Raw genomic sequence first — 19,323 nt, 5'->3', positions numbered from 1 at the left:
TGCCAGCTCGCCTCTTTATATCTATATTATTTATTTGTCTATCTACATATCGTTGTTTTCACCTCAATCTCTCCCCCAATACATAGGTAACTTAAACCACTCATAAGCACTGTCCACTGTAGTGTCTGCCATTTGATCATTTCAGAAAATAGTTGACCGAGTATTTATTTTGAGGCATTTTAAAAATACATTTCATGATTGGACAGTTCGTCATGAATGAAGAACTTCATTTCACAAATCCAGATAATCCTTTCTACTATAGGCACGAGGCCTGAAATTTTTTGGGGGGAGGGGGCCAATCTATTTGATTGACCCCAGCATGCAACTGGTACTTAATTTATTGACCCCGAAAGGATGAAAGGCAAAGTCGACCTCAGCAGAATTTGAACTCAGAATATAGCGATGGGTGAAATACTGCAAAGCACTTTGTCTGGCATGATAATGATTCTTGCCAGTTTTCTGCCTTCACAAATCCAAGTACTGATGCCATGGTAGCATTCTACCTCAGTTTTTACTTCAATCACTCACTCAATATACTTCCTCCTCTCTCTCTCTCACTCACTCTGTCTGTATATGTATGATGGGGATGCTGGAAAGTTCCTGGTTTTGGGTAAAAGAAAATACAGGAGGAGCAGCTAATTATGATTTTATTCAGCATATTCCCTTCGTCAGATTTAGACATTTGTTGCAGCAGTTCTTCAGTTTTCCTAAGCCCTGTAAAAGAACATGGAAGGTTGGGCCTCCAACCAGGCCTTTCACAACACCCTTAAAGCCAGGAACTTTTCAGCACCCCCTCATATGTATATATACTCTTTTACTTGTTTCAGTCATTTGACCTGCGGCCATGCTGGAGCACCGCCTTCTAGTCGAGTAAATCGACACAAGGACTTATTCTTTGTAAGCCTAGTACTTATTCTATCAGTCTCTTTTGCTGAACTGCTAAGTTACAGGACGTAAACACCACCTGTCAAGCAATGGTGGGGGAACAAACATATACATACATACATACATACATACATACATACATACATACATACATACATACATACATACATATACATATATACGACGGGCTTCTTCCAGTTTCCGTCTACCAAATCCACTCACAAGGCTTTGGTCAGCCCGAGGCTATAGTAGAAGACACTTGCCCAAGGTGTCACACAATGGGAATGAACCCGGAACCATGTGGTTAGTAAGCAAGCTACTTACCACACAGCCACTCCTGCACCTATGTACGTACACAGGCATACACCTATATATTTTTCAATGCTACCATTTTCAAAAGTAAAAAACAGTTTTTGTATGTTTATTAAAGAATGCTAAGAAAATAGTGAAGAAATGCCATGTATCTGTCTCTCTTTTTCTCTCTTTACGTGACTAATGTGTTTGCACCTGGCTAGTTGTATGTTGCTCTCAGCAGAGTTGGGGATCCATCAGAAGTAAAGATTTTTGTTGGTCAGTCAATTTACTATACCAAGGTCACATAGACACATCCCAATTATAAAGATGTTAAATTCACTAAAAATATTCTTTTCTACTCCAGGCACAAGGCCCAAAATTTTTGGGGAGGTGGGAGCAGTCCAGTCGATTAGATCAACCCCAGTATACAACTGGTGCTTAATTTATCAACCCCAAAAGGATGGAAAGCAAAGTCAACTTTGTTGGAATTTGAACTCAGAATGTTAAGACAGACGAAATACTGCTAAGCATTTCACCCGGTGTGCTAACGTTTCTGCCAGCTTGCCGCCTTCAATTCATTAAAAATATTGCATACACAGACATTGTTTGATTGTTAAAATCTTGTGTCTGCTGTTTCTTGCCTATAATGTTGCATATAGAAATAAAATGAGTTAAAAACTCGCATGTATTCTGATCTCTGTAACGTTTCTCTCATTCCAGTGTTCTTTACTTGCTCTTATTTGTTGTAGGCATAAAACAGTAGGTCATGCACTAGTTAATAATTATTTTTGACATTCACAAAAGGCTACACGTTCAGTGGAAATATAGTTAATTAAATCAATCCTAGTACTTGACTGGTGCTCATTTCAGCAAAGTTAATCCTGGCAGTATTTGAATTCAAAATGTAATGATATATAATTAAGTACTGCTAGGTATTTTCTCTGCCTTCCTATGAATTCTGCCATCCATAGATTTAATGTAAATTGTGCTGGGTTGCACTACTATATTTTGATTGTATGCTATCCCCTCCACTGCTAATAAATTCAACTCCTGACTTTTTTTCTGTGTCATCTTTGCCCTTTGAGTTCCATATATCATTCATTCATATCTATTTTTTTTTCTCACCTGATATCTCAGTTACTCACATTAACACATCTACACCTCTAACCCCTCCCCCCTTTCTAACCAACAATTACTCTTTCACTCATTTGAGTGTGAGAGAAAAGTAGCAAGAGTAATGATCCACTGGCCATATCCACTCTTATGCTCACCTTCTTGTACCTTGAGAGTTTGCTCTGGCACCCCATCACTACCCTCTTTATTTTCTCCCCAGCTACTCCTGTTTGTCCCTCAGTCTTATATCCGGCATAAATCCACCTCTCCCTCTCAAATATCCACTGTCCACTTTAAGGGAGCTTTTTTTTATGGTCCTTTTTCTGTCTTACAAGTTACTTGCTGACCTTGCTAGTGCCAGTGCCATGTTAAAAGCACCCAGTACACACTTATAGTAGTAAGTATCCCTGCCTGTCACGCGGGAGACCGGGGTTCGATTCCCCGCCGGGGAGGCTTGTATTTAAGGCGGCGAGCTGGCAGAAACGTTAGCACGTCGGACGAATTGCGTAGCCGTATTTCCTCTGCCGTTACGTTCTGAGTTCAAATTCTGCCGAGGTCGACTTTTCCTTTCATCCTTTCGGGGTCGATTAATTAAGTACCAGTTACGCACTGGGGTTGATGTAATCGACTTAATACCTATGTCTGCCCTTGTTTGTCCCCTCTGTGTTTAGCCCCTTGTGGGTAATAAAGAAATAGGTATTAGGAAGGACACCCAGTTGTAGAAACCATGCCAAAGCTGATATATGGAAAATGGGTGTTGATTGATGATATCTATGCACAACTTCTTTGCTTACACATACTCAATAAGTTGTTGTTTAGTCCCAAGTCAGCCCTAATTATGCTGACTTTTGGTCAGAGGTGTTCCAGCCATAACCATCCTGTCTTATTGTATGTATTTCTATGCTACATTGTTTCTCATTTCTTAAGACAGGAATATTATTTGAGGTTGGTTTGGCAACTATTTCAAGAAGGTCAAACAGGGACATAAAAGATCTCTCTTCCCCTATGACAATCTCTTTTACTTATTCTGCTGTTTTCTCCTTTCATTGATGCAGTAAATGTCTTGCAACATATGAATTGGGCTCAATATACATGCTTTAATCACTTGCATAGGTATACTTGTTTACCTAGCTGCACCTGTTCACTAGCATGTGTATACTTGTTCACTAGCATTATGTGCACTTGTTCACTGACGTATGCATGCTTGTTCACTGGTTTGCGTGCTTGTCCACCGGCATGCACACATTTGTTCACTGGCATATGTGCAGTTGTTCAGACATGTGCACAGTTGTTCAGACATGCGAGCACTTGTGCACCGACGTGCGAGCACTTGTGCACCGACATGCGAGCACTTGTTCACCGACGTGCGAGCACTTGTTCACCGACATGCGAGCACTTGTTCACCGACATGCGAGCACCTGTTCACCGACATGCGAGCACTTGTTCACCGACGTGCGAGCACCTGTGCACCGACGTGCGAGCACTTGTGCACCGACGTGCGAGCACTTGTTCACCGACGTGCGAGCACCTGTGCACCGATGTGCGAGCACTTCTGCACCGACGTGCGAGCACTTGTTCACTGGCATGTGTATGCTTGTTTATATACATGTATGCACACATTTGCATCCATGATTGAAATTTTGCTGATATGCTCAATCATATTCTTGCTTGCTCACGCATGCACACACACACACACACACACGCTCCAATATACATGTAATTAATCAACCAGTAACACATATGTGCATGTTATATTTAATTGGTTACTCATTTCACTTCAACTAAATTTCTTTTCCTATTGCTACAAAAGAGGTGTAAGACTAGAATACCATTAGTACTGCTACATTTGCTGAAACTGAATCATGGGAACTTGCTCTTGCTATATTCCTAGTAATAATTGCTGTTAATTTTCTCTTGGTATTTTAATTACAGTTTGGCTATTGAGGATTGTATTTTTTTTTTCCTGGTTAAATATGAAACTATAGTATGGTTTGTCGTGATATATATAAGTTCTGGACAAACCTATGTATCAAACGTTTTAGTTTCCATAATTTATTGGTGTATAAGGGTGTATTTGTATGCATATATATATGCATATATATAATCATCATCATCATCATCCTTTAACGTCCACTTTCCATGTTAGCATGGGTTGGACGATTTGACTGAGGACTGGTGAACCAGATGGCTGCGTCAGGCTCCAATCTGATTTGGCAGAGCTTCCACGGCTGGATGCCCTTCCTAACACCAACCACTCCGAGAGTGTAGTGGTTGCTTTTACGTGCCACCTGCATGAGGGCCAGTCTGGCGGTACTGGCTATGGCCACGCTCGAAATGGTGTTTCTTTATGTGTCACCTGCCCAGGAGTCAGTCCAGCGGCACTGGCAATGACCTCGCTCGAATGTTTTGTTCACGTGCCAGTAAGGCGACGCTGGTAACGATCACGCTCAAGTGGTGCTTTTTATGTGCCCACCACTGCTCTGGCAATGATCCTGCTTGGATGGAGCTGTTAGAGCTCCACTGGCACGGGTGCCAGACGTTGAATTTGGTTCAATTTCGATTTCACTTACGCCAACAGGTTTTCGCAAGCAGAGCTTAGTGTCCAATGAAGGGATGTTGGCATGGGTACCAGTTGTTGAATTTGGTTCGATTTTGAATTCAGTATATATATTCACACACACACACAGGATACATCTATTTTTCCATGCTGACATATATAGAGTGGGTTATTGTGGTCTATATAATTTGTGCAGACAAGAGAAAAAAAAACCACAACCAGCTTTGGTGATGTGTATTTCTTTGTGTGGATTCAGTTTGTTTTATGTCACTGGCACTATGGAAATTGTTTCATATGAAGAGGAGTAAATAGCCCATGCTATTCACTTTAAGTTCTTCTTGAAAGTTACTGCCATACTAGTGGGACAACCTTGTGATGCATCTTGCAAAGTTCACTTCCTATTCATCATTGCTGAATGTGCAGACTTGGTGGTAATTTGATTTGGCTTGGCATATTGGTTGTTTCTATTGTATTGATATGTAGGGGCTGCAAAGTTATTCTGGGTGTGAGTGAGGCTGTCTCCAAGGCAGTTAGTAGATAGGTTTATCAATGAGTTATATCAAAGCTTTCATATTTGGTGACCAAGGCAGGTGGGTATTTATACTATTCTATACTAAATCAGCATTGATACGAAACAATCCTAACTTTTTAACTTCTTTCTTTCTCTCTAAATGTGTGTGTGTGTGTTGGAATGATACAAACATAACACCCCTTGTATTTTTCTCATATCCTTAAAACACTTCCTCATTTATATCAAATTTCAGTCTTTTTTTTAAAAATTTTTTACCTTTGAATTGAAGTGAAGCAGTACAACTGTTTTAGCTATGAGATCATATTGAAAATAAGGTGATACAAGGAGTTAATTAAAAGTCTCATATTGCAACTAAAATAATTTACAACACTGGAGAGAAAAGCAACAATAGTCTGAGGTTGGCTCCATGATGTAGGTAGTGAGAGATGGACAATTAGGTGCTGAATGGGGTCTGCTAAATATGGAGATAAAATGGTAGCAACAAATAAAACTCTGATTTTACATTTTCTAAACTATTAAGTGTTTAAATGTCTAGTCTCTTACTTCTGAATATTAGGCCTCTCAATACCAACCTGCCTGAGACTGCCAATATTCATGTTAAAATTAAAGTCTCAATTGAAATGTCATAATTTCATGGATGAAAACGATATTTTGTTGTGTTGCCTTCATCTTTTATTGTTAAACACCATCCCCATTTATTTTTCAGTAAACATCTTTTGGGTTATATTCCAAACACCACCTTAATAGAATATTGTTTTGCTCCTGAATCCTTGGAAATTCTGTTTGCTTCAGTTAAATGTCATAATAATTCAGAACTTTAGCACCAAAAAGTTTTTAAACTCAATTTTTTGACAAAAATTGTTTGATTTCTTTAATGCAATTTTGATCCTCCGTTTCTCTCTTTACAGCTGCCTTCCTGACTCAGACAGTTTGTCTTGATGATACTACAGTAAAGTTTGAAATTTGGGACACAGCTGGACAAGAACGATATCACAGTCTTGCTCCAATGTACTACAGAGGAGCCCAAGCTGCAATTGTGGTCTACGATATAACAAATCAGGTAAGCCTTCTTAGTTATTGCTGCGTAGCCCTGGTCAGCCCTATTGTTGTTAATTGGCTCCTGGTCAGCTTTGATTGAGTCTACTTATAACATGTAGGGTGTCTGCAAAGTGACCAGGTGTATTATGTCTCTGCCTCTTTTATGGGACAAGAGATGCTGTGTGGGCATGTTATATTCTCTTCACTTTGTTTCTACACACTTCGTGATTCTGGTAAATGAGATGGACCCTGCCAGAACAGTGCGGTAGCTGGTGCTGCTCCTCTACACTTACCATTTAGTGGTGTGCATACCACCCAACCCAATGATTAGATCAGTTAGGGTTGTTTGATGTTGCTGTTGCAGGACAGATAGTGTTTCTAGGATAATGTTGAAGATGTGTCTTGGTGTTTCAGGATTAATTTTTTATGTAATAGCTGGAATTGCAAGGATTTGAAACCTGCTTCAGCAACAGTTGTGTATGTGTTTGTGGTATTTAAAAAATGATCAACCCATGATTGCATGAGGCCACCTGACCCATGCAAACATGGGAAAGTGGATGTTAAAACAATGAAGACGATGATATTAGCTGTGGTGATGATGTTGGCTATCAGGTGCAGTCATCAAACACACATTAGGTTGGTGCAAAAATAATCAGTTTTAACCATCACCTTTAAAACAGTGTATCTCAGTTTTATTAATCATAACCATCAGAATATGCTCATTTTTGCCAACAAGAGAAAAAATATATAGCACAGAATTTTTGAAGTCCTAGAACTGATGAATTCTTTGTAGTGTTTTGAGCTGCTGCTTGTTTAGTAAAGACATTCTTATACAGGAAGTTGTCAAGATGCTTGAAAAAAATAGTGATTAGTTGAAGAAAGATCTTGGGAACAACCTGCATGTAGTAGTTTCATTGCTGATTATGTTTAAGTTTTGCTCAAACATAAGTGGGATATGATAGTCGGGTATTGTAATGGAGAAGAATTGGTTCTTTTTGATTGACCAGTCAGTGGTTGATGTAAACGTTGCAGTTTGTCTATTTCTTGATTGTATTTCTTTGTCGTGATGGTTTTTGCCTGGATTCAAGAAATTGTAGTGAATGATTCCATTTGGCTACAACGAAACAGTGGTCACGAGTGTTATGGTGCTTTATCTCAGTCCAATTACTGCACAGTGTGTTCAGTTGTTGTACAGAATCTGGTTTCTGTTCAGATGTGATTAAAAATCAAAATGTATAGCTTTTGTTAAGCAAAAGAAACAGCAGATTTAGGTATTAGTGGGGAGTCTCTTTTTTTCTTTTTGTCCAGCTTATGTAACATCCTCTTGTTGGGCTATTTTAATTTTCCAGTACAGTACAGATGATCAACATTTAGTTCATCTGCAACCTCTTGTTCATATATTTTTTTTTTCTGGCACAGATTGGATGGCTCCATTCTGGCATAGTGCCTTGCCTTGCCTTTTGCCATCTGCTACACATGACATCAGAGAAAGCTACTGATCTTTGTTATATTTTTTTGATATGTGAGTTACAGTTGGATGCCCTTCATATCCCACAACCCCTTTACTGTGCGAATTAGGTGCATTATATCACATCATTATCACTAGAGTTGTCAGCACCAGATTTGGACATTTTACTCTTCTAGATGGAGCCACTTTCCCTGTGGCTTGTGGAGTCTCTGTGTAGCTAGTGTTGAACCCTCTACACATACAGTTAGATTGTATAGAGCGCTCAACTTCCTACTTGAGTTGCCTTCCATACAACTGAGAAGCTATCTGTCAAATGATGTTGGAGTAGGTTTAACTATGTAATGGCTCTTTATGGCTGTCTAAAACTTGGGGAATGTTAGCTTCCATGTTGTCATGAGGAGAGAGTCTTAGTTATAACTACACCAAGAGCTCATTGCAGAACTCTCAGGTTGCCTTTATTACCATGTTAGTCTGAGGCTTCTGGCAATCAGTGTCTCTTATCATTGAAAACTCAGGTTAACTTCCAAAGGAACTTAGTATTAGATTGAAAGGGTTTGGGCATAGTTTGTCAGGAAAATTGAAGGCATCTAGAGTCACATGTGCTTCTGAAGCCTATATTGTTAATTTGGAAACTTACAAAATGATAATGAACATTATTAATAAATTGTAGATAGTAAACACTCAGTATAGCCATAATGTGATGGTAGTTTTGCATGCACCATAAAGCAGCTCATGTCCTTCAATCTGAGGCATTTAAATAAGAGAAATGAAATTATATCAACCTGCTTAATTCAAATATAGAAAGATAGCCTACAGTGGTAACCGAGGAGACTAGTAATGAGGCTGTTTCCTTGAAACTAGGTAGTGGATTCCAGTTTAGCTTTCAAGCAGACTTGTGATGAATTAATGGCAGCTGGGTCTATGTTGTCAAGGACAGTGGGAAAAGAAAGTCTGAGGGCTTGGTTTACAATTTCAAAATCAGTGGAAAGATGGTGAGGCAGACTATCTTTGCAGGTATATTTTGCTGCCTGTCATTTCTAAATATTTATAATTTGTGTATAAATATATAACATCAACCACTTAACTGTGTCCATCTACATCATCATTTTACAGCCATTTTTCCATGCTTGCATGGGTTAGACAGGTTTTATCCAGAACAATTTTTCACCTCGTTTCTTATGCCCTCACTCTAAAGAGTTATTCAGGTTACACAACACTATGGAAGATAGGTATACAACATGGGAAGAGTGAAAGGGTGAACAACTAATTCAACAGTGCTTTCAGAATGCCTTCACCCTTAAGTGTCTTTAAATAATCCCAACGTTCCTTGATAGTTTTGTGAAGACACTAACACCAACTCTGAAAACCATTTGGATAAATTGTTTACAAAGCCATCTGTTCATTACTTGCGTGAGCCTGAAGATGATTTCCATAACATTTAATTGTAGGTGCAGATGCTAAAGAGGCGTCTTCATTTAGTCTGATGAAACCCATCCATGTCTTACGTTGACTCTTTATATGGGTTAGTCAAAGAAGAAATGGCAATGCTCATGACACTTTTCAAGATCTCTGACTGAAAGGAGGAATTTATCCTCAAGAGTAGAGGCTGAAAGGCTTGCAATGGAGTGGATTCAACTAAAGGCATGCAAAGGCCAGGTGACAGTGCTAAATCAAGCTGCAGATGAAATCTTATCCAAGAACAAGACCAGTCCTTCCAACCAGCTTCTACAACTTCCATTTACCATATTTCACTTGCATAGCTTTTTCATAAACACTTAACTTTTTGTTGGCTCAAAGTTTCGTGATTAATGTGTTTAATGTATAAACTAACAGAATTGTGAAAAAGTAGACTGCTCTGTCTTTGATATTTCCTTGTTTTATAAGTGAAGCATACTGGCTGATTGGTTGTTTTGGATGAGAGCTGCTTTTGTGCATAACGTTGCCTGGAAGACCTACCTTCCCAACCACAGCAGAATCAGCTGATCCTTTACCAAGATGATTTAAACCAACTTGGTGGAATCCTCCAAGCCATCACACCTTAACCCAAGTGCCACAGACTGTAGCACATTTGGTGAGGAAAAAAAAAAACAACCCTTTCACACTGTGTATAATTAATACTCTTTAACTCTCCATCTCCACAACCCCAGTTTCACAATCTCCCTGATCACTCTCCTTGATCACTCTCAGTTAATACAACATCTCTTCAAAAGGTGCACTTTCCAATTTACAATTAGCCCTAGTTCTTTTTAAAACAAATTTTGAACCCTTCCTCCTCCTCCAAAAAGGGAACACCTCCAAACCTGCAAGTTATTAACCTATTTGCTCATATATCCAACATCTCAAAAGTGAATGAAATGGATGTTAATGGCCTCCTTCATCACTTTGTCTCTTTTTCTCTTCAGTCACCATCAGATCTATTAAAGATTTGCTCTTCTGTGTCACTCATGAGTAATTGTTCACTCTTGAAGATTTTAAGTCATTTAGTTGTACCTGATATCAAGCAATTCCTTTGACATAAGAACTTCCTGGCTAAGTTGTCTTCTGTCTCATTTCTTGATCAGAAATCTCTTTGTCAAACTACACTATGTGCCAATAGAGCCTCTGTCCCACACACTTGCATACACCAAGGTTTGGTAATGTCTCCAACACGTTTCCTTCTCTATTGTAATGAACTATTTAATGTCTTTTCTCTCTCTCTCTTTTGTACGCTCTCTCTCTCTCTCTCTCATATTTCACTGATCTTGCATTGCCCATTGAACATGATGGAGAATTTCAAGTAATAAAATTTTTAAAATTCTGTAAATATCCAAGATTGTAGACAAATGACAATTATTTAAATTCAAATGCAATAAATGATTTTATGAAAAATAATTGAGAATTTTCCAGCACTTGCATCTTTCCACCCTGATCTATGAATGCTTTGAAATTATTACTCAAGAAACAATTATTTCTGAGTTTGCCAGGAAATCTATTTCTTCTCAGATATGGTGGTAGTATTTCATCGAAAAAGAACTTTTATTCTTCTAGTGAATATATTAAATGTTTCTATCCTTGCTACTTATTGTCATGTGTGTATCTGTATGTAATTATCAGTGTCAATGTTAGAAGTTCAGCAGTGAAATATTATTTTCTCCTTTTTGTCTACACAGGATACTTTTAGTCGAGCTAAATCTTGGGTAAAGGAATTGCAGCGACAAGCCAGTCCAAATATTGTTATAGCTTTAGCAGGGAACAAGGCTGATCTTGCAAACAAACGAATGGTAGAAAATGAGGTATGTTAAATCATTTTCTACATAAGCTTTTTCTGTTTTTTGTTTTTTTGTTTTTTTTCCCCTATTTTTCTTTATCTGTATGTAATTGTCTGTTTAATATCATAAACGTAATTGCAAAACCTGAGAAAATTACGTATTCTTTTTTTCAAGTTTATTGTGTTCTTCGTCTCTTAAAATTTTGTTTTTGATTCTACCCAAATTTTTAAACAAATCTAAAATAAGTACTTAAACATATGCAGTAGTTAGTGACAGAGAAATAAATATATATTTCTTTACTACCCACAAGGGGCTAAACACAGAGGAGACAAACAAGGACAGACACACGGATTAAGTCGATTATACTGACCCCAGTGTGTAACTGGTACTAAATTTATCGACCCCGAAAGGATGAAAGGCAAAGTCGACCACAGCGGAATTTGAACTCAGAACGTAACTGCAGATGAAATATGGCTACGTATTTTGCCCGGCATGCTGACGTTTCTGCCAGCTCGCCGAGAGAGAAAAATATTTGACCCTTCAGCATTTAAACCAGCCATATCCAGCCCAGATACTCATCTTGTTTTATGCTTAACCAGCCAGATCTGGCCTCTGCCATCTACCCTATAATGTCAATCATTTCATCATAATCTCTAAGTTACAAGATTATGCATGATTAATTTAAAACAATGTGAATGAATAAGTATTAAATTTGACAAAAAAAATCTTAACATTAATGGGTTAAATTTATTTTCACTGCTACTGATGAACGACAAAAGACAGGACAGGATTCTGTTACCTGGAAGCACTTTAGAGCAGTCAGACGTAATTTAATTTGTCAGCATTTTAAACCCAAGAGAATGTAAGATCTGCCTTATATGGCTGTTTGCTTGAGAGGTTTTCTTTGCAACCATATAGCTCAGGCTTTGATCCCTCTGTGCAGCACTTAGTGCAAGTGATTTTTCTCATGACCCTGGGTTCACTTAATACTTTGAGAATGGAATTTTGTAAACTGGGAAGCTGTGTGGTAATGTGTTGTATTTTTTTTTTAATGACGTATATCAGTAATGGATGTAAACAGCATTGGAAATACTGCAAAACTTGTGCTTTTCAAATGAATATCTTTGCAGTATTTGTTCTGCATCAAATTACAAACACTCAGTTTTGATATCAGAATTAAGGAGACTATAATTAGCCTATTCCAATTACAATACAAATTTAAACAAAATTACAATCTTACTTGCAATGGGGACTGGTAAATTCATATCAGATAACACAAACGTTTGCATTAAAAAGAAAAATAAGCTTCCATCATTAATAAATCCATTATTTGAATAGCAGCTTCCCATGTAGCATTTACTTGCAATAGCCAACTCCTATCTTAGATGCTTGCAGATGAAACAATTAATGAGTTCAGTCTCTCAGTATCCCATGTTTATATATATATATAACTAATGTAGGATTTTTGGCATTAGGATTTTTCTTTTGTCCTTATCTTGTAAATTATATATATATATATATATACACACTAGCACTATGACCCGGCAACGACAGGTCATAATGCTAGTTATCTCTAATTTTTATTGTTAAAGTGAAAGTATCTGACATAAAATAGAGAAATGTTTTTGTTTCACTTTTAACACGTAATACTGAAATAGTGGAGAAGATATGATATTGCTATGGGCTCGCCCTAGACAAGAAGTTGAACATTTTTTTTGCCCTTGAAACTACATGGACCCTAAGTAAGACATGTGAAAAATTTGAATGAAATTGGTTGTGTAGTTCTCAAGTTTTAGGGAAACACAGACAGACACACATTCTCAGTTATATATATATTGTGAGTGAGTGTAGGAAAGAAAAGTTCTTGTTAGTGTACAGTGAAGTATATTAATAATGGTATAAAAATTAGTCAAAAGCAAGGGATGTATCTTTTCTTTATATTCAGGTATAAAAAAGTTTTTTCTTTTTAAAGGAAATTAACACAGATAGAAAAATGGATTTAAGCAATATTTTCCTTGGAAAAATCCATATTTTCATATCTGCATATAAAGAAAAGCGGCTTCCATTACTTTAATTTTTCTATCATTATTAATACAAACACAGAGTTGAGATATTAAAACTTGTGCACTCTAGGTATGTCATTCTCAACTCTTTTCTTTTATGTATATATATATATATTCATAGTCCCGTTTCTCTCTACTTATCACTGCATATGTAAAACATTGTAAAGCATACAATGGTGTCATTTTGTCCATCTTAACGTTCTGAGTTCTAATTTCAGGCCTTGTGCCTATAGTGGAAAGGATTATTTTATTAGTGAGGGCAATGAGCTGGCAGAATGCTTAGCAGTATTTCTTCCAGCTCTTTGTGTTCTGAGTTGAAATGCTGCCGAGGTAAACTTTGCCCTTCATCCTTTTGAGATTAATGCAAGAAAGTACCAGTCATGTATTGGGGGGGTCAGTGTAATCAACTAACTGCATTCCCCTAAAATTGTTGACTTTGCCAGAACTTTGAAACTTTATTTTATAAGTCAGTGTTAGATTTTAATATTCCATCTATTGATGATGATGATTGTAGTGAAAAAAATATTACTGTGTTATGAATCCAATTGATAAGGAATGCACTTGTGTTTAATTCAGCAATGATTTCAATAGGAATATGCTTGTGTTTAGTTAAATTATGATTTTCTAACCTGTATGAGTATGTCTGTGTTGATTTAAGCTACTGCCAACAGAGAATGATTCACCACAGATATCACATTGATATGGGTTCTCCCCTGTATGAACCTGTTTGTGTGTAGTTAGAGCAGTGTTTTGAGAGAATGATTCACCACAGATCATCATCATCATTTAGCGTCCGTTTTCCATGCTAGCATGGGTTGGACTGCGAGCATGGGTTGGACAATATGTTAAATATGTTAATTAGAATTAAATGTAAAGTGAGTTGTGAGTAAAAACAACAACAACAAAAAAAAACTATTAGTCAATGATCATTAAGATTGGCAAGATCATTAGAGTATTGGATAATGCCCTTTAGTATTTTGTCACTGCTTTTAAAAATTTTAAATCCTGCCAAGCTCAGCTTTAACTTTCATATTTCAGGATCATAAAAATGAAATACCTGTCAAGAACTGGGGAGGGGCATCTATTTAATCAACTAGACCCTTCCTCCGATTTGTGGGCTAATGACATGGGTCAGGAATCATTTAGTTACCTTTCTCTTTCATCGTTTTGATGTTGATAAAATATCAGTCAAGTATTCGGGGTTGATGTAATCAAATCGATACGGAAAGGAATAACCTGAAATATATTCTTCATTCTATAAGTTTCAGTATTTGCTAGAACTAAATCTTCTTTCTCATGTTGTACAAAACTTTTATACAAAGAGCCATTCTTTTGTATGTGGTGTTTCTGGGGGCTATTGATGTTGTTGTTGCAAGACTCAACTTTACATTACAGGAGGCACAAGCTTATGCAGATGAAAATAGTTTGTTATTCATGGAAACATCGGCCAAAACTGCAATGAATGTCAATGAAATATTCCTTGCTATTGGTAAGTAGATGACTCCTTTTATTTGTCAATTGTTAATTCTAATTCATTTTTATTTCAGTGTGGGTCTAAAACAAAAGTGTCAGAGATAGATTGGCTCCCTTCCCATGGGATGATTTCTCTCTTCATACCATGAACTCCAGAATTAAACATTGGCTTTCAAATCTTTCGTGTCTTAGACTTTTTTAAGATAGTCAGCTGGCTGAAATTGTAAAACATCAAGCAAAATACTTTATATATCTTTTTGTTCCTCAACATTCCAGGGTCAAAACCTGCCATAATTGGTGTATTTTATTGATGCTGTTATTGGAACATGGGTCGTAGAGTAGCAAATAAAATACCTTGCAGTATTATGTCCCTTTTTGTGTACAGCTTTATTTTTCAAACTTCAGAGATATTTGGGGTTCATGTAATTATAGAACCAGTTACATATTTGGTGCACTAGCTTACCCCTACAAAATGTCTAGTTTTGTGTCTATATAAGCTACCTTAGAAGCAGTTATATATTGTACATTTAATCAGAAACAGCTGTTAGAGCAGTTAAATAAATACCAATATCATACTGCAGTCAGGATCAATGCTATTGCCTTTTTTAAGCAGCAAAATAATATTTTATATTGTCAGACCTAACTATAGTTAGTCTTGTAAGGGTGTGAGTTTAGGGTCCAAATGACCATCTCCCTCTCTCTCTCTAATAACCTTACCTAAAGTCAGAAACAATTCTGAAGCTGTGGAATGACAAATGTTCATGCTAGTTTTTGATGTTTTCTTTGTGTTCAATCAAAATCCTGATGGTAAATTATACCAGTAGTGTCCTGGGGGTGGAATTTACTGTTATCTATCTTCATCAGATATAGTGGATTTATCATAAAATGGGAAATAATTGCTGGGATTAACTAGATTTGAGGTTCTAGTGAGAATTACTGTTCCTTGACTGGGGTCATGAACACCAACTTCTAATTATTTTGTATTTTTTTTGTAAAAAGAACCCCTGTAGTTTAATAAAAATGTTAACAACAAATGATGTACAAAAATTACTGGACAGTAAGGTAATCTGTGGATGAGAAAAGATCTCTGCTGCAGGTTGACTACACTGAGGTCTTGGCCTCAACCAAAAGAACTAGAGGTTCCTTAATAGGATGAGAAATGAGGGTGAGGAACTGGATTTAATGAGATTATTTTATTGAATATTTTGGGAAAGTGTGTACTGTAATGATCTGGAGGACTTGAAAATCTGGCTGTGGAGAGATGGCAAAAATTCTCTGATAAAGTGCTTGAGTTCAGAATCCTAAGCAAATTTATGACATATTACATTGAGCAGTGCTCTCGGTAAGCTTTTCCTACCAAAAATTTAAGCCTTTAGCATTTGAACCAACCATATCTGGTCAAAATACTCTACCTGTTTTATTGTTCAGACTAGCCAGATCCTGCCTCTCACACATACCCTACATTCTTAGTCTAAAAAATATACAGCTACATAATTGAAATCTCAGTGTTATGAGATAATGCAGGGTAAATTCAAAACAATATTGAATAAATATTACATTTGATTGAATAATCTGGGTACTAAAAGGCTAAAAGCATAGTGTAGCAAATAGATAATAATGAAAAAGTAATGAACTGTTAATGCTTAGTGTTTATGAGTAACAACCTCCAGTTTCTGAGAAGATTGCAGGTTGAACTCAAGAATGGCAAATTTTAAATTAGGGAAAAATCAGAATGTCAGTAGCTTGAAAAATTCAGAATACTGAATGCAGTAATGACAAAAGATGAAAACTTATCCATCATTGTCATTTAACATTCGTTTTCCATACTGGCATGGGTTGGATGGTTTGAGAGGAGCTGGCAAGCCAGAGGACTGCGCTAGGCTTTTACTATCTGTTTTGGCATGGAGAGTGAAACCTGGTGCAATCTTCTGGCTTCAAAACATTTTAGAGATAACTTAAAAAGAAAAAAGAAAGCAGTCTTAAAAGACATTTACAGTTTTAAGAGAGTGTGAGAAACAGGTTTACTTTGAAAACATTAAAAGTGCATTGCAGGGATATGATGTTAAGGACAAGTGTAAACTTAAAGTAGTCTGTTGAATGTTTCCATTTGTTAAATTCTATCATTATTGAATGTGCTCCAATTTTTCCTCAATACATGATTAAATTAAAGGTTGAATTTAAATACACTGAAATTAGGCTTTGGAATTGCTTATCTCCCTTAGCTTTCATTTTTATTTTTTTCTGGCTTTATACCAATATACAAACTTTGTGGCCTTTTGATCATTCAATATATTTTTTAGTATTGAAAGAAAACAAGAGAGTATATAAAGAACAGAAGTATTCAATAAGCTATTTAAGCTTTTGCTTATGTCTTCTATATATCCCAGCAATACATCAAGAAAAAAAGGTTTACTTTTTAAGTAAACAGGTTACATGTTTCTTTAATCACTTTTAAAACTGAAAACAAATTGTTTTCAAAATTCAGTTTTGATGGGTTTTTTTTTTTACAATTAGGGTATTTGTATTGTGAGTTTTTGGTTTTACACACCTTCGATAATTTTTCATTCATTTGAAATTTTACCTTCACATATTTTACTCTTATTATTCTTTGATTGTTATTTCTGCTAATTCATCAATGTAGGTAAGATTTCTGAGGCTTTTTTTTTTTCTAAATCAAAATTTGTTTTAGTAAAGATTTCAGTGAAGCTAAAGAAAAGACATTATCAACGAAGGAGATCCTCTCAAGCAATTTAAATTTTAAGGAGGCTAAAAGTAAAAATGCTCTGTTAGTTCTGGATAAACCTCTTTGAGTCTATGATCATGATGAGAATGAAGTCATGTTCTTGTTCAGCCCAAGGTCAATCCTGATCAAACAGATTATCAAAGATGTCCCAGCCATGATTTTGTCTTTTTAGTGATTTATAGGTTTACATTATATTCTTCCTGTGTTTAAGAAAGCAGCTTGATTTGTGGGGATTACATTGGTTTTTCTCATTTGCTCGATACGTTTAATAATCTGATTTGTGTAGTTTAGTGTGTTTGTCTTAGAGGCACACTAAAATGTTAGCACTTAACAGGATCTTGGTAATTTCAAGAAAAAGAAATTTTATTTATATTGATGTTAAAATCTGAATTTTTTTTTTTTTTTTTTTTTGATAATTGACTTCTTAATTATCCTTGTATCTAATGATAAAAATTATTATAATTACAGCAAAGAAATTGCCAAAGAATGAGGCTGGAGGTACTTCGCAACAGAGACAACAGGGACTGACGCTGAATAACGACCAAAACCAACAGACTAAGGTCGGATGCTGCAATTAATGTAGTGTCACATTGTTGTTTGTATTGGTCAGTCAGTGGCTGAGAGCGAATGAAAGAGTGGACAAAGTTATGTGTGCGGGGGTAAAAAAAAAAAAAATTATTATTCAAAAATGACGACTCAGCCAGCGAGTCACTCAAAAATGTCACTGCAATGGAAGACCTTTAATTAATTAATTAAAAAGAAGAAAAAAAGCAACAACACACACAAGAAAAAATTTATATACATACATATATTTATATATACATATATATATATATATGTATATATATAAATTAACAAATATAAAGCAAATGAGAAGAGTTGAACAGCAACACCACCACTACCAGTAACCACCACGTCCACCACCTTGTGGTCATGTCATCAAAGCATTAGTTGGGGACTAAAATTGTATTTTTTACACATAACAGAAGAATGATAATATATGCTGCAGCCCTATCTGAAGAATGAAAGACACAGACAGAAAGACAACACTTAAAACATGGACAAAGTCTGGGTTTTTTTTTCCTCTTCTCTTCATTTTTTTTTTTTTTCCAATTAAATTTTTTTCTCTTGTTTATTTGTTTTTATTTTGTTTGCTTTTTTTTTTCAATTTCTTTTATATATATATATATATATATATATATATATATGTATACATATGTATATATATATTTGCATATAATACCCAGATGACTTGTTGTATAGACACACACAAACACTCTTACATACACAGAATTTTCTTCTTTTTTAAAAAAAAAAAAAATTAAGACTGATAATCTTTACTTATTTCTTTGATGGAAAAATGAGACTTTTTTTTTTTTTACCTGAGAAGGAGAGGGAAAGAAAGTGAAAAAAAGGCACACATAGAACAAAAGGAAAACAGCAAAAAAATTCTTGTAAATTTCTTTGAAAAGGTTCTGCACCTGTGTAAAATATTGTATGCTTTGTCTGTGGGGGTCATTCATAGGGTTAAGGTTTCACAAAAAAACTCGTCTGTTTGTGTCATGTGTGTGCATTATATACATATATATGTATATATATATACATATATATATGTAATGTATATATTTGTTCAAAGCTAGTGATTCACTCCTTTTGTTCCTCGGTTTCTTGCCATGTGTGATCCTTCAAACAACAAAATATCTGTAGCAAGAAGCTGTGTAGCAATGGAATAAAACATCAGCTTCGAATGAATACTTTCTATATGTATTGAGTACTTTTTCTCCCGTTTGTACATCTAAACATGTGTGTGTATATAGATGATATACTGACACATACTTTTGAAAAAATAAAAAAATTTCTAGCTCGTTAATAAAGTTATTTAAAATATTATATATATTTAAGATGTGTG

At 35.9% G+C, this 19,323-nt stretch overlaps 1 protein-coding gene across 2 annotated transcripts in view; it reads left to right on the top strand.

Moving 5' to 3' along the window:
- LOC115215519 (ras-related protein Rab-5B) overlaps positions 1–18,191 on the top strand; it is a 119,972-nt gene extending 101,781 nt beyond the window's left edge. For both annotated transcript variants that reach the window (XM_029784692.2, XM_029784693.2), the window contains exons 3-6: positions 6,290–6,441; positions 11,037–11,159; positions 14,594–14,687; positions 17,883–18,191. In XM_029784692.2, coding sequence (XP_029640552.1) covers positions 6,290–6,441; positions 11,037–11,159; positions 14,594–14,687; positions 17,883–17,992 — 479 coding nt within the window. In that variant the 3' untranslated portion in view covers positions 17,993–18,191. The remainder of the gene's footprint in view (positions 1–6,289; positions 6,442–11,036; positions 11,160–14,593; positions 14,688–17,882) is intronic.
- Positions 18,192–19,323: the final 1,132 nt, after the last annotated feature.

This window comes from Octopus sinensis, linkage group LG9, assembly GCF_006345805.1.
Source record: "Octopus sinensis linkage group LG9, ASM634580v1, whole genome shotgun sequence".
Lineage (NCBI taxonomy): Eukaryota > Metazoa > Mollusca > Cephalopoda > Octopoda > Octopodidae > Octopus > Octopus sinensis.
This window is presented reverse-complemented; position numbering and strand designations above follow the sequence as displayed.